This window comes from Morchella importuna (assembly GCF_003444635.1).
Source record: "Morchella importuna strain M04M26 chromosome Unknown Morimp01GS055, whole genome shotgun sequence".
In the NCBI taxonomy this organism is placed as follows: domain Eukaryota; kingdom Fungi; phylum Ascomycota; class Pezizomycetes; order Pezizales; family Morchellaceae; genus Morchella; species Morchella importuna.
Genome location: NW_025763452.1, coordinates 68884 through 82891, shown reverse-complemented (window position 1 = coordinate 82891; position 14008 = coordinate 68884). Strand labels below are relative to the sequence as shown.

The following is a 14008-nucleotide window of genomic DNA, read 5'->3' as shown; positions in this document are numbered from 1 at the left end:
GTGGGTGTGTATGTGATGATGATTGTGGTGGTGTGTGGTGGTGATTGTGGGGAGGGAGAGAGAGAGGGGACGGGGGATGTGTGCGTATTATTAACACTCCTCCAGGCAGGTCTGCGTTGGATTCAACCAGCGGAGTTAAGGAGTTATCTCACTCCACACACACACACACGCTCACGTGCATACAGCACTGTAGCTCAACAATACATGTACATGTAGTTACATGAATGTAGGTACATAGGTAGCTATTCACGTCGAGCGAGAGCTGCGGGAATCGGGAAAAGGCCATCACCATCGGCTGGCTGGGTGGCTGCCGGGCTCATTCACTCGCCCTCACTCCCTCTCAATAAGAATATTCTCCTCATATTCCCTCTGCCAGTACTTGAGAGTAGCACAAAGCCCCCCGCCAAGCCTCGCTCTCGCTCCCGGTCACTGGGCTCTCACTCGAGCCTCATGTAGCTCTCCCAATCCACAATCCACAATCTACAACCACCACAAAACACTCTCTCTACGCCTCCCACCAAAGCAGAAAAAACACACAAAAGACGAGAAGGAAAGAAAGAAAGCACGCGACACCACAATGTCAGACCTCCGTAACTGGGTATCCGACAACATCATCAAAGTCAGTACTCCCTCTGCTCCCATTCTTTCCCCTCCCCCTTCAATTCCCTCCATTCCCCTCCCCTTCAATTCCCTCCATTCCCCTCCACCCCAATGGCAAACACCCCCCCCCCCAATGGCAGACACCCCACTAACCCACCCCACCCCACCCCCAGTTCTCCGGCGCTGCAGACCCCACAATCGTCGACTTCATCATCGCCTCCGCCACCACCGCAAAGTCGCCCACAGCCCTCAACGACACGCTCACGCCCTTCCTCGACGGCGCCAGCGCCACCGACACCCGCCGCTTCACCTCCGACCTCTTCCAGCGCGTCGCCCGCAAGCCCTCCTCCTCCTCCTCCTCCTCCTCCTCCTCCGCCAGCAAACGCCCGCCGCAAGAGAAGAAAAAAAAGTATGCGCTGCTGGCCATGGAGGACGACGACGCCGACGCGGCGATGATGCCGCCGCCGCTGCCGACAACGTCAACGTCAACAAGGGAAAAGAGCAGCAAGGAGAAGCGCCGGGAGAGCAGGAAGGAGGAGCGTCGTGAGCGGGAGTCGTCGAGCCGTGATAAGGACCGGGAGCGGGACAGGGACAGAGAAAGAGGCCACCGGGACGACAAAGACAAGGACAAGGACCGCCGCACAAAGCGCATCCGCCGCAAAGACACCGCCGACGCCGACGACCGCTGGGGCGACGAGGAGCTCTCCGACGCCGACTACCCCCCCGACGACGACGACGCCGCCCACACGCCCACCGACCAACCCCCCAGCAAGCGTGCCCGCGTCGACAACGAAGACGACGCCGAGGCGCTCGACGACGAGGAGCTCGCCGAGCTCAACCGCCTCCGCGACATCCAGGAGCGCGACGAGTTCGCCAAGCGCCTCAAAGACAAAGACGACCAAAAGACAAAGAAGCTCGTCGAAGACCGCTCCTCCACCAAAGACGGCAAGCTGCTCGCGCAGCGGCGCGCCCTCGCCGACGACGCCACGGCCCGCAGCGCCGCCCTCCCCGACCTGCGAGAGCGCTCGCGCCAGGAGTATCTCAAGAAGCGGGAGCTGGAGCGGCTGGCGCTGCTGCGCAAGGAGGTGGCCGAGGAGCAGCAGGAGCTGCGCACGAACCCCGATCTGACGCGGCGCGAGAAGGAGGAGTTTGCAAAGAACAAGGAGATCCTGCGGCTTGCGGAGGAGCGGCTGCGCGTGGATGATCATCTGGATGGGTACATGCTGCCCGAGGACTACATCACGGAGAAGGGCAAGATCGACGTCAAGAAGAAGGAGAAGGCGCTGTATGAGCGGTACGTGGAGCGCGGCGAGGACGGGCAGGAGCGCTTCGTGACGGAGCAGGAGGAGTGGGAGCAGCACCAGGCGGAGAAGGCGCGCGCCCAGGTGCGCCGCAGCGAGCGCGTGGATGAGGGAGAGTATGAGTATGTGTTTGACGACTCGCAGCAGCTGCGGTTCGTGCTGGAGAACACGGACGTCGACAGCAACTCAATCTTCACGAGCAAGGAGCAGCAGCAGATGGAGCAGCAGCTCAAGGCGGCCGAGAACAAGGCCAAGAGCATCGACGAGACACGGAAATCACTGCCCATCTACGAGTGGCGCCAGCGCTTCCTCGACGCCGTCGAGCAGTACCAGGTGCTCATCATCGTCGGCGAGACAGGCTCCGGAAAGACCACCCAGCTGCCCCAATACCTCCACGAGGCCGGCTACACAAAGGGCGGGCTCAAGGTGGGCTGCACGCAGCCCCGCCGAGTCGCCGCCATGTCCGTGGCGGCGCGTGTGGCCGAGGAGATGGGCGTCAAGGTCGGCAACGAGGTCGGATACTCGATCCGGTTCGAGGACTCGACGTCCGACAAGACGGTGCTCAAGTACATGACGGACGGTATGCTCCTCCGCGAGTTTCTCACCGAGCCCGACCTGGGCGGATACTCTGCGCTGATGATTGACGAGGCGCACGAGCGCACGCTGTCCACCGACATCCTGTTCGGGCTCGTCAAGGACATTGCACGCTTCCGGCCCGAGCTCAAGCTGCTCATCTCGTCGGCCACGATGGACGCGCAAAAGTTCTCAAAGTACTTTGACGACGCGCCCATCTTCAACATCCCCGGGCGGCGGTACCCGGTCGACGTGCACTACACGCAGCAGCCCGAGGCAAACTACCTCAACGCGGCCATCACCACAATCTTCCAGATCCACACCACCACGCCGCCGCAGGGCGACATCCTCGTCTTCCTCACGGGCCAGGACGAGATTGACGCCGCCGAGCAGAACCTCCAGGAGACGTGCAGGAAGCTCGGGAACAAGATCCGCGAGATGATCATCTGCCCGATATACGCCAACCTGCCCTCGGAGCTGCAGGCAAAGATCTTTGAGCCCACCCCCGCCGGCGCGCGGAAGGTCGTCCTCGCAACAAACATCGCAGAGACATCGCTCACCATCGACGGCATCGTCTACGTCATCGACCCGGGCTTCGTCAAGGAGAACGTCTACAACCCGCGCACGGGAATGGAGTCCCTCGTCGTCACGCCCTGCTCCCGCGCCGCCGCAAAGCAGCGAATGGGCCGTGCGGGCCGTGTCGGCCCCGGAAAGTGCTTCCGGCTGTACACAAAGTGGGCCTACCAGAACGAGCTGGACGAAAACACGACGCCCGAGATCCAGCGCACGAACCTCAACAGCGTGGTCCTCCTCCTCAAGTCGCTGGGCATCAACGACCTGATCGAGTTTGACTTTATGGACCCGCCGCCGGCCGAGACGCTGATCCGCGCGCTGGAGAACCTGTACGCGCTCGGCGCGCTCAACGACAAGGGCGAGCTGACCAAGGTCGGGCGGCAGATGGCCGAGTTCCCCACGGACCCCATGCTCGCAAAGTCCATCCTCGCGGCCGCGACCTACGGCTGCGTCGACGAGGTGCTCTCCGTCATCGCCATGCTCGGCGAGTCCTCGTCGCTCTTTTACCGCCCAAAGGATAAGAAGTTCCATGCGGACCAGGCGCGCGCGCGCTTCACGAGCAAGGACGGCGGCGACCATGTCACGCTGCTCAACATCTGGAACCAGTGGGTCGATACCAACTTCTCGTACGTGTGGGCGCGGGAGAACTTTCTGCAGTTCCGGTCGCTGGGCCGGGCGCGGGATGTGCGCGATCAGCTGCATCGGCTGTGTGAGCGGGTGGAGGTGGAGGTGGTGGGGTGTGGGGGGGCGTGGCGAATGTGGTGCCGGTGCTGAAGGCGATTACGGCGGGGTTCTTTCCCAACGCGGCGAGGCTGCAGAGGGGGGGCGATACGTATCGGACGGTGAAGAATGGGCAGACGGTGCATGTGCATCCGAGTAGTTGTCTGTTTGAGGTCAACCCGAAGTGGCTGGTTTATTATGAGTTGGTGTTGACGAGTGAGTTTTTTTTTCTCCTTTTTCTTCTTCTTTTGGTGGTTGTGGGGGGGGGGGGGGGGGGGGTTGGTTATGCTAATGCAGTGGGTGGATAGGTAAGGAGTTTATGCGCAACGTGATGCCGCTGCAGCCCGAATGGCTCGTTGAGGTTGCGCCGCACTATCATAAGAAGAAGGACCTGGAGACGCTGGGCACAAACAAGAAGATGCCCAAGGGGCAGGGCGCGCCGGCCGAGAAATAGCCGGTTTGGAAGGGGTTTGGGGGGGGGGGGGGGGAGCAGGGGAGGTGAGCAGGGGAGTCGAGGAGGGACTTAGGGCTGTTGTTGTATGACGAGTGATGGGTTATGACCTGTAAAGTAAAAACCAAAAAGGAAATGTAGAACTAATAATTATGGCTTGTAACTGATAGAAAGAAAAGGATCAAGATAGAGGGGGAAGTAATAATGAGAGAGCGTGGTCTGTGGTCTGTGATCTGTGGTGGGTTGGTCTGGATATATATAGAGGGACCGATCGAACGTGTTGTAAATCGCCTGTCAACTCAACCCTGGCTGGGGCTACAGGAACCACACTCCGCAGGACTACAGGACTACATGTAGGTCGGCCAGTATTCATTATAGCGAGGGTATGTAAATTGGAGCCAAAAGCTCCCTTAAACCCACCCATCCCATCCCCGGGAGAACTATGTAGAGTCACAAACTATCACTCGATGACCATAAACCTCCTGTTTTTTTTTTAGTTAGAGTTAACTTCCGGTACATTGTGCTTGAACAATATACAGCCACATCACTCCCACCCCCGGAGTTGGACCTGTGGTATATTGGTAGCCGTGGGTGGCTTGGCTTGCGCGGTGTAGCAAGACGGGGGGGGGGTCTAACCCCGAGATCATTCGCTTACATAATTGACAGAGGGCTGGAAGTAATACTTCACGGGGCGGGGTGGGTAGAGGGTGAGAGGGGCGAGAGGGGCGAGAGGAGGTGGGTGGGGACAACCTAACCCTGACAATATGGCAATCTACCACGACGTACTAAGGTACAGCATGGCCCACCGCTAGCTGGCCACCCCTCCCGCCCCCTCGCAAAAAAAGCCAGTAGAGCCTTAACCCAACTGTCCACGAGAACAACAAAAACACTACAGACCCCCGCCGGAAGGCCAGAACCCACTACCCCCACCACCGCCCCCACCACCACCCCCGGGGATTGAACTTGAACCCATAGGGAGCCGGCCATCTCGGGCGTTCCGTGTGTTTCCCGGCTAGCTGGGCCATTTTGATATAGAATTATTATTTTATCCCCGCGAGGGTATATGTATATACATGTAGTGAGTGAAGGAGAGACCATCTTTTTCAGTGCCCCCGGTGGATGGATGGATACATGTAGATAGGCCCTGCATCACAGCCCATCACTCGGTGCTGTAACACAACGGCACAAACAACGTCCGGCGCGCAAACTACAGTGGGCCAGGTGATAGTATACTAATATATAGTGAGTGCCCCCCCCTCCACAAACACAGACAAAGCGCACCCACCCCCATCTCCTCTCCTTTCTGCCCATCTACCTCCCATCTACCTCCCATCTACTCTCCTTCTTATCAATTCTCCACCACCTCCTCCTCCATCCTACCAGCACTCACCACTACGATCTCCATCCTACCAGCACCCACCACCACAACCACCACCAGCACAATGTCGACCCCCCCACCCGGCCGCAAAATAGTAGCCCCAAAATCCAAACTCAACAACCCCAAAGCACTCCCAACCTTCACCGGCGCGCCAGGCCCACCCGGATCCACCACGCAGTTCACCTTCAACAGCCCCGGGTCGAGTCCGCCAGTGGCAGCACTGAAGAGCTATGGGGGGGCGAATGGTAGGCCCGTTCCTTGTTGTTGTTGAGGTTATGCATGATGTGTGGGGAGTTTCTTTGTTCTAACACTGATTACGGCCACGGCGCATGCAGTGACGGCAACCCCAGCTATTAGCGGCGGCCTCTTTGGAACACGAAAGATAAGCACCGCTGCCGCTGCCGCTTCCGGAAGTATGTTTGCGACTGCTTTCGGCGCGGACGCGGTCACCACCGGGCGATCTAGAGCTACAGCCCCGCCGCTATTTGGCGGGCCTAGTACGCCGCCGGTATTTGGGGGCGGACCGACGCCGGCGTCGTCGAGTCCACTCAGCTCGCCGTTCTCCGATGCCCCAAAGACAAGCATATTTGGGGGAGCTGCAGCGAATCTGTTTAATGCGCCGAAACCTGCTTCTGCAGCGCCGTTTGTGAACCCGTTTGCGACGGCGTCGTCCGCGCCGCCGGTATATAATCCGTCTTTTTCGCCGTTGTATCCTACTACTGCGCAGGTGCCGGGGCTGACGATGGGACTGTTTGATAAGCCTCCTCCTGCGAGTCTGTTTGGCGCACCGGCTTCGGGGGTGACGGAGGGGTATAATCCGTTTGTTGCGCCGACAGCTACGCCGCCGGTGTATAACCCGTTCGCCGCACCTTCTACCACCGCCGCTGCGGTGCCAGTGCCTACTGTGGGGCACTTTAATACGCCGTCGCCTTCTGCTACATATAATCCGTCTGCTGCGCCTAGCATCACCACTACTAATGCTCCTTCTACATACAATCCATTTATTGCGCCTACAATCACCACTGCTACTCCTGTTACTCCTGCTACAGTCAAAGAACCTACAGATATCTCTGCACTAATACGGCGAATAAAACAACATATCCCATCCACCAATCAGTCCGCACCTTCCAAAAACCCCTTCAACCCACCCACTACAAATCCCTTCAACCCGCCGGCCGCAAACCCCTTCAACCCACCTTCTACAAACCTCTTCAACCCGCCGGCCGTAAACCTCTTCAACCCACCCGCCAAAAACCCCTTCAACACACCCTCCACTCCGCCCCCTCTTCCTACACACAAACCATTCATTGCACCAGTACCACCTAACACTGCCACTACGACTCCCGGTATTATGGACCCGGACTTTGCAAAGCTAGCCGCCATCATGCGCGAGATCGAACGTCCACTCCCGCCAGCTCAGCTCGCTCAGCCCGCACCTTCCGCATTTCTGTCACAGACTACGATCACCGATACAACTACACCAACAGGCCTACCTCAAGGCCATGGGAGCGTCAATGCCGCTGCCACCACTTCTACCACACCCGCGGGGTGGCCACCGGTCTTTGGGGCCACTAATTCAGCTTCAACGGGTTCTGGTGGGAGTACTCTTTTTGGGCAGGCGCAGAACACTGCACCTGCGTCTTCGGCGGGTTATGGTAGCAGCAGCTCACTTTTTGGGCAGACTGTTCCTACACCTACACCTCCCGCCCCTGCCCCTGCGGGAGGGGTGTTCTCGAGTGTATTACCTACAGCAGCTGCTACGACGGGGTTTTCGTTTGAAAAAGCCCCGGCCCTGCCTCAGGCTGATGTCCTGGCTTACCCCACAGATACTAGAGCGCCTTCTGACCCTGCAAGCTTGTTTCAGACGGCCCCGACGAAATCCACTGCCGCACCTGCAACTTCTGCACCTGCAACTTCCGCACCCCCACTCTCCCCCGCCGTCCCACCCGTCCCACCATTCCCTCGCTCCACAACTTCCAACCCGCCCACAAACCCGCTCACCCCCATCACCAGCACTTTCCCCCCCTTTCCCCCCCTCCCAACGTACCTAACCCCCACCACCTCCCTCTCAGACGCAACCACAGACTGGACCGCCACCCTCGAAGCCCACATAGAGACGTTCCTGTCTCACGGCGCCCTTCTCCGGAACTGCGACACCACCCTCCTCGCCGCCTGCGACGCCATCAACGACCTCACGCTCGCCACCTCCTCCGCCGAGGCGCAGTCCGCCACACACGACCGAGCGCTCGACCGCCACGCGGCCGACCAGAAACGTATGGAGGAGATACTAGACTGGTACGAGGCGTTCATCAACGCACAGGAACGGGCGCCGGCGCCAGTAGATGCAGAGCGGGAGGTGATGCTAGGTCGACTGCTGGGCGCCAGCGAGAGGGTGGACGAGATGGTCAGGGGTGCGGAGGAGATGGTGGGCGTGCTGAATGAGGCCGGGGAGAAGATGCGGGGGGTGGGGGGTCCGGTGAGTTTTTCTTTTGCTGTTTCTTTGTGGTTTAGGGAGAGAATGGAGTGGCTGATGTGGTGTGGGGGGTAGTTGACGGCGGTTGTGACGATCCTGAACGACCATTTGGCGACGCTGGTGTGGGTGGATGGGCAGACGGCTATGCTTGTGAGTGACTCCAGCTTTCCTATCTATGCATATGCCCTCCCCTAACTAACATCTCCAGAATGAAAAAGTCGCCGAAGCAAAAGAGGCCGCCGCCCGTAGCATACCCGACGCCGAGGGGGACGCGCAGTTTAGCTCCGCCGCCCGGGTACCATGGGCCGAGTGATATCTCGTGATGATAGGTGCTCCCGGCGGTCACGCATGTGTGATGGTGGTGGTTGTGGCATGGGTGTGCTCTAAATAGACAGATAGATAGATAGATAGATAAGGGTGTAAATCTCAAGTCTTATTTACCAACCTGTCTGGGGTGTACTTACGCTGCTCTATTCTGTTGTCGCCGTCGTGTAGTGAGATATCGAAACCTCTGTACTTCCTAGCTAGTCATTCTCGTGCTTAGAGACACAAGAGTTTCCCACTGTTGCCAGGTTTTCAGGCTGTTCGGGTTCGTGATCCCGCTATCATGGGCTATGCTCTGATACGGATGCGAGTATGGAGGAGTGATGATTGGATTGCTATGGTGCCGCAGCCTAGAGTAGTTTTATACAGTTTGAGAATCCTACATAACATATATGCTTGACCTGGTTAGCCACGTAACCGCGTAACCCACACCACAACGTCCAAACCAACCGCCTTGGCGCTCCCCCCCCCCCACTTGTCTAAGCATCGAGTGACAATCTATGACCAGCCCCTAGCTCCCCTGTAAGTACATAGAGTACAACGATCGAACCGATGCGTCTGCAATGTGCCAATATTACAAAAAGTCTCCTGAGGAACACCTAGCAAATGTACCCATCTCCATAGAGTACCATGTACTCGCGGCAGGCAAAAAGTACCGGACAATGCAGGTTTTTGGTTCACCAATGGGTGCGCGTGCTAGGCGTGAACTACTGCAAAAAAAAAGCCCAGAGACAAAACTTGCACCGTCCGGTACTTTTGCCTGCCGCGAGTAATCAACCGGCCCGCCTCCATGCAGTGCAGGGTATGTCCGACATATTTTTTTCCCTTTTTCACCGAATTAAAGCTAAAGTAGAGTACCAAAGAGAACGTAACCAAAATAAACTTCATATTTTTCTAGACATTACTCCCCAACCTAGGTAACCTGCCGTTTCCATAATTCCCTGCCATATGACACGACCATATAATAACATAACTAGACATACACGTTACTGTAATATTGATATCATACCTTATTAAAAGAAAAAGCAAAAAGATAGAAAAAAAGGGGGAGAAACAAACAACAAACCAAGCTTTAGCTCATCAATCAGGAATCTAAGGTGGAGATATATAAAGAAAAGAAAAAACTCCCAAACGTAAAATAGAAGGGGAACATGAAGGAATAAGAAGGTTTAGAGTATATAAAATGCCGCGAATTCCCCAAAGTGTACAAACTCCCAATAAAGCCCCCCAGCCAGCCAGCGAACCGCCTACCCCTAGGTAATTATTTTTTCCCCCGAAACCGAACCCCCATGAAGAGAGAAGCCCGAGACAACAGGTGAAATATACATTAATCGGCCTCGCTGAATGCGCAATCAAAAACACAAACATGCGGCTGGAAAATGTACAAAAAAAAGAAGAACAAAAAGATAAACACCCACACCTCCCAAACATGCAACAATTAGTCCGAGACGAGCAGTACTCCGAATTCCCCACATCGCATGAACCCATTATCTTAACGGAGACTGAACGTCCTTCACACCTCGCTTAAGAACCTCCTCCAGTGGCCATCTAGGTGGTGATACAATTCCCTTTTTCCTCATCTCCTTCTCGTCTTCGCGGGTGACTCCCGGCGGTAGTGGAACAGCACCACCAGCAATGCCACTGGAAAACTTGAGTTGCAAAACATCGCCAATCTCGTCACAAGCAGTCAAAAGCCTATCCAGATCGTCCTTGGTGTGGGCAGCAGAAACGCAGAATCGAGCTCTTGAGCTAACAAGTGGGGTGGCAGGGTATCCAACGACGACGACAGCGATTTTTCGCCGCAACATCTCATGTGAAAAGGCAGGAATCTTTGCAGGGTTATACAGCATGACAGGAATAATAGGCGAATCGTCTTGGCCATAGACAATGAATCCTAGACGCTTTAAACCTAGGCGAAGGTACCGAGAGTTGAAGGCCAGACGCTGCAGACGCTCTTCGCCTTGACCAGGAACGAGTTCTCCAGAGATGATACGCAAAGATGATGAGATTTGCATCAAGACTGGGGGTGCTGGTGACTCGCCATAAACACTACCCGCGTGAGAACTCCGGAGCTTATCAATGACATGCTTATCCGCAGCAATATATCCACCGTTGGCACCGAAAGACTTAGTCAAAGTTCCCATAAGAATATCAACTTCGGAGGGATCAATGCCAAAGTAATCACAGATACCACGGCCCCTTGGACCCAATGCACCAATAGAGTGGGCCTCGTCGATGAACAGATTAAACTTATAGATGTGTTTGAGTTCCAACAATCCTGGAAGATTGCACATGGTTCCCTCCATCGAGTAAAGACCTTCAACGACAACAAGAATCTTTTTCCAGGGGCGGTGTGTCCTCGGCTGACCCTGAGAAATTTGTTCCCTCAAAAGACGCTCCAAGTCATTCATATCGTTGTGCTTAAACATTCCAATCACGGCACCGGAAAGACGAGCGCCAAAACGAATGGAGGCGTGATTCAACTCATCAGAAATAATCAAGCATCCCTTTCCAACTAAGGCAGAGAAGGCAGTCGAGTTTGTAACATAACCCATGGAGAAAATGATTGCAGAAGGCTTTCCAACGAAATCGGCAACCAGCTTTTCCACGTCGGTATGGAGGTCCGAGGTACCCGCATCGACACGAGAGCTCGCAGAGGACATTCCATAGCGTCTGATGCTATCCTCCACAGCATCTGCACAGGGGCCTACTGATTGGGCAAATCCAAGGTAGTTGTACGAGCTCATATTCAATGCCTCAGTTTGTGTACCGGTAAGTTTGAATGTAAGGTTGAAATCATCAGACACGCGGTCCAACAGGGTAATGAAACGGCCCGGAACACCAGTAATGGGACGGGCGAAGCAATCGCTGATCCGCATCTTCAATCGCCGAACGTAGAAGTTGTCAAAGTCACTGTTCAAAGCTGCATAGCCCTGGTAAAAAAGCAAAAGAGTTGCGTCAGCTTCGTAATCAACCGTTGCACTGCCAACAACCAACCACAACAATGACCACCTACATTCTGAGCCTTCAGATGCTTGTAATTCTGATCCTTGAACCTCTTGCCGAAGAAATCCCGAACGTGTCCGAATACAATCAATACGAGATACGAGATGTACGTCGTAAGCAAAAAGTAGTACGGCGGTTCATCCTCAACAGAATCCTCTACCGGTGATCCTTTGGGGTGCTGTGAGATGCACTTATGGCTTGCGTGGCCTAAGGGACCAAACTGTGCATGCTCTCTCGCCAGCTTCCTCGCAGCTTCCGGAGAAGGGGGTGAAAACAGCATTGTAGGGGTATCTGACAATTTATCCGCAGTAGCAGTTGAAAGGGAGATAGTTGGCAAAGACACCGAAGGGGAGAGGCTACGGGCGTTGTTCTGCTCCTGAGCAGCCAGGAGAGAGGCAGAGGCCGAAAGATGGGCCGGAAGGGAGTATGCAGCTTTCGGTGATGAGGAGAAGAACTGGGCCACCTTAGCAGCAGTGTTGCGAGAGGAAGAAGGTGAGCGTTTGCGCGGAGCGTCGATAGGGATAGGAGCCGTCGCGGACGAAGACGAGAACGGATTACGAGGCATCCCGTGTCGAATTGGGTAACTGTCTTAAGAAATTGAGGCTGCAGATAGATGTTATCTTGTAGTACTAGCGTCGATGAGGTTGATTTTTTATTTCAGCCAACACATTAGTGTGGTTGAAAGATTAAAAGGGGTGGTTTTGCGTTAACACAACTCTCTCTTTTCTATCTCTCGGGGGAAGGGGCCTGTTCCTGAAGATCTCTCCCAACAACACACAAGTGCCAACCAACGTGTAGTGGAAACACAGGGAAGCTTGAGCGTGACCAACGACAGTAAAAGGGTCGAAGGAGGGCAATAGCAGATGGAACGTGTTGACGGGAGAGCAACAGTGGGATCCAAGGTCAGGAACGAGGGGGAGGTAGAGAGAGTAGAAGGAGGTTGGGGGGGAGACAAGAAGAAGAGGAAAAGGAAGTAAGCGAAATAAGAACACAAGCCTGGAACAGGAGTTTATTTAGTTAAAGAACCAGAAAAAGGGAGACAAGAAAAAAAAGCCTCGGAACAGAAACAGCCAGACATCCTTTGCCTGCATGCGTCAGTTAACTACATATACCTAGTAGTCAACAACAACGGCTTCTGTGGTTTCCGGGAAACCATAACCTACAAACAATTTCTTTAACAGCCTTCCAATTGGCCCCCGTCTGGAAATCAGTGTGTAGCGACAATATCCTAAAAGAGCATTAAAGACAAGATTAAAGGGTGGACCTGGTGGACCTGGTGGGACAGCTCAACCATTATCCCCTTGCTATTCCCGAATGGTGAGATGAACGAATGAATGGGGCTAACCCACCCGGCCCGGTCTCGGGCCCGGCATATCATGCAATTTCCGAACGTGCTGACCCCGTCCTCTTGAGAATTTTACGCTTCTCCCTAGGGATGTTGAAGAGCGATAAATAGCCCAAATATGAAGATAAACCACTCGTCATATTCCCCCACTGATAACTAATATACAGTTAATCTACAGAGACCTTTTTTTTTTTTTTTACTTGAACACAGCATGCTCCTTTACAGCGTTGATTTGAAATCGCTCTATTGTTTACTTACTGGCCATTACATACCTATTACCTACACGATACAACGCCTATCGCCGAAGCGGGACTCAGTCGCGTGGTGAGATCTGCACTTAAAGATTTAAGAAATATCAAGTCGCTTATGGAACTTCATCGGTTTTTGGCGCCGAATATGGGATGTCAAGCGAAAAGCCTACAACAGAGAGCACGGACGGACACAACCCGAGAGTGGTTAATCCAAACCACAATATTCATGCGACATAACACTACCTGAGCAACTTACTCTTTACAAGACAGGCGTCTACGGATTGTTATATCGTCGAGGAAAGGTTTACGGAGAGGAAGCTCCCTTGACTACTAGCGTAAGACCCGAAGCCCTTAACCCTCTGTGTAGTTATGATTCTAGGATGCTTCTTTCCAATATTAGGTTCCGAGGAGCGTATGTCAGCCATCATGGCATAACCGAGAATGCGTAGTAGATCAATATCCCCAAATACAAAGACCCATTTTATCAGTACACTCACTCACGGGGTGAAGGTGGATCCTGTCTGATGGCGGTCAGGGATTTGAGGCCAATAAAAGAGTTAGGTTTTGGACGCCAAGGGCAAATTACTGCAAACAGAACCATGAGACAGGATCCGCCGTCAGTAGGTCGACTGTACTCCAGAAAGCCATCTGCAAGGTGCACGAAAGAGAGAATGAGGGGTAGGTATCGATATTTCCTTTTTATCTTATCGATCAAAGAAATGCGGGACCGGCAACGATAAGAGGAACGTTGAAATCATAAGATCTGTCGGAAGATGACATCATGATATCATGCGCTATTGAACTTGCCCTGAAATTGTCTCGGTTCGGGGCCGGAGGAAGGGGAACCTTGGATTATTTCCCCAAGCGAGTGATTCTCTGTGATACTGACAAAACCACCAGAGTGGTAGGGTGGCGCCAGCCAACGCCAATCCTTGCGTGCAACGATCGGGTCTCTCGGGCTGCATGCATGGATGATGGATACCACGGGTTCTCGCGTGGTTGTTTAGCTCTGG

General features: G+C 54.6%; 3 protein-coding genes across 3 annotated transcripts; 2 read left to right on the top strand and 1 right to left on the bottom strand.

The window, feature by feature from the left end:
• Positions 1 to 577: 577 nt before the first annotated feature.
• On the top strand, positions 578 to 4221 carry LAJ45_11052 (uncharacterized protein; the record flags this gene model as incomplete). Its single annotated transcript, XM_046120564.1, has 4 exons — positions 578 to 619; positions 774 to 3731; positions 3824 to 3983; positions 4076 to 4221. 4 exons carry the CDS (start codon positions 578 to 580, stop codon positions 4219 to 4221), a joined length of 3306 nt encoding a protein of 1101 aa, XP_045966235.1.
• A 1439-nt stretch (positions 4222 to 5660) lies between these two features.
• On the top strand, positions 5661 to 8382 carry LAJ45_11051 (uncharacterized protein; the record flags this gene model as incomplete). The annotated part of the gene is made up of 4 exons (XM_046120563.1): positions 5661 to 5841; positions 5932 to 8072; positions 8145 to 8219; positions 8278 to 8382. The coding sequence occupies 4 exons, from the start codon at positions 5661 to 5663 to the stop codon at positions 8380 to 8382; spliced, it is 2502 nt and encodes an 833-aa protein (XP_045966234.1).
• A 1498-nt stretch (positions 8383 to 9880) lies between these two features.
• Positions 9881 to 11964, bottom strand: LAJ45_11050 (uncharacterized protein; the record flags this gene model as incomplete). The annotated part of the gene is made up of 2 exons (XM_046120562.1): positions 9881 to 11326; positions 11410 to 11964. 2 exons carry the CDS (start codon positions 11962 to 11964, stop codon positions 9881 to 9883), a joined length of 2001 nt encoding a protein of 666 aa, XP_045966233.1.
• Positions 11965 to 14008: the final 2044 nt, after the last annotated feature.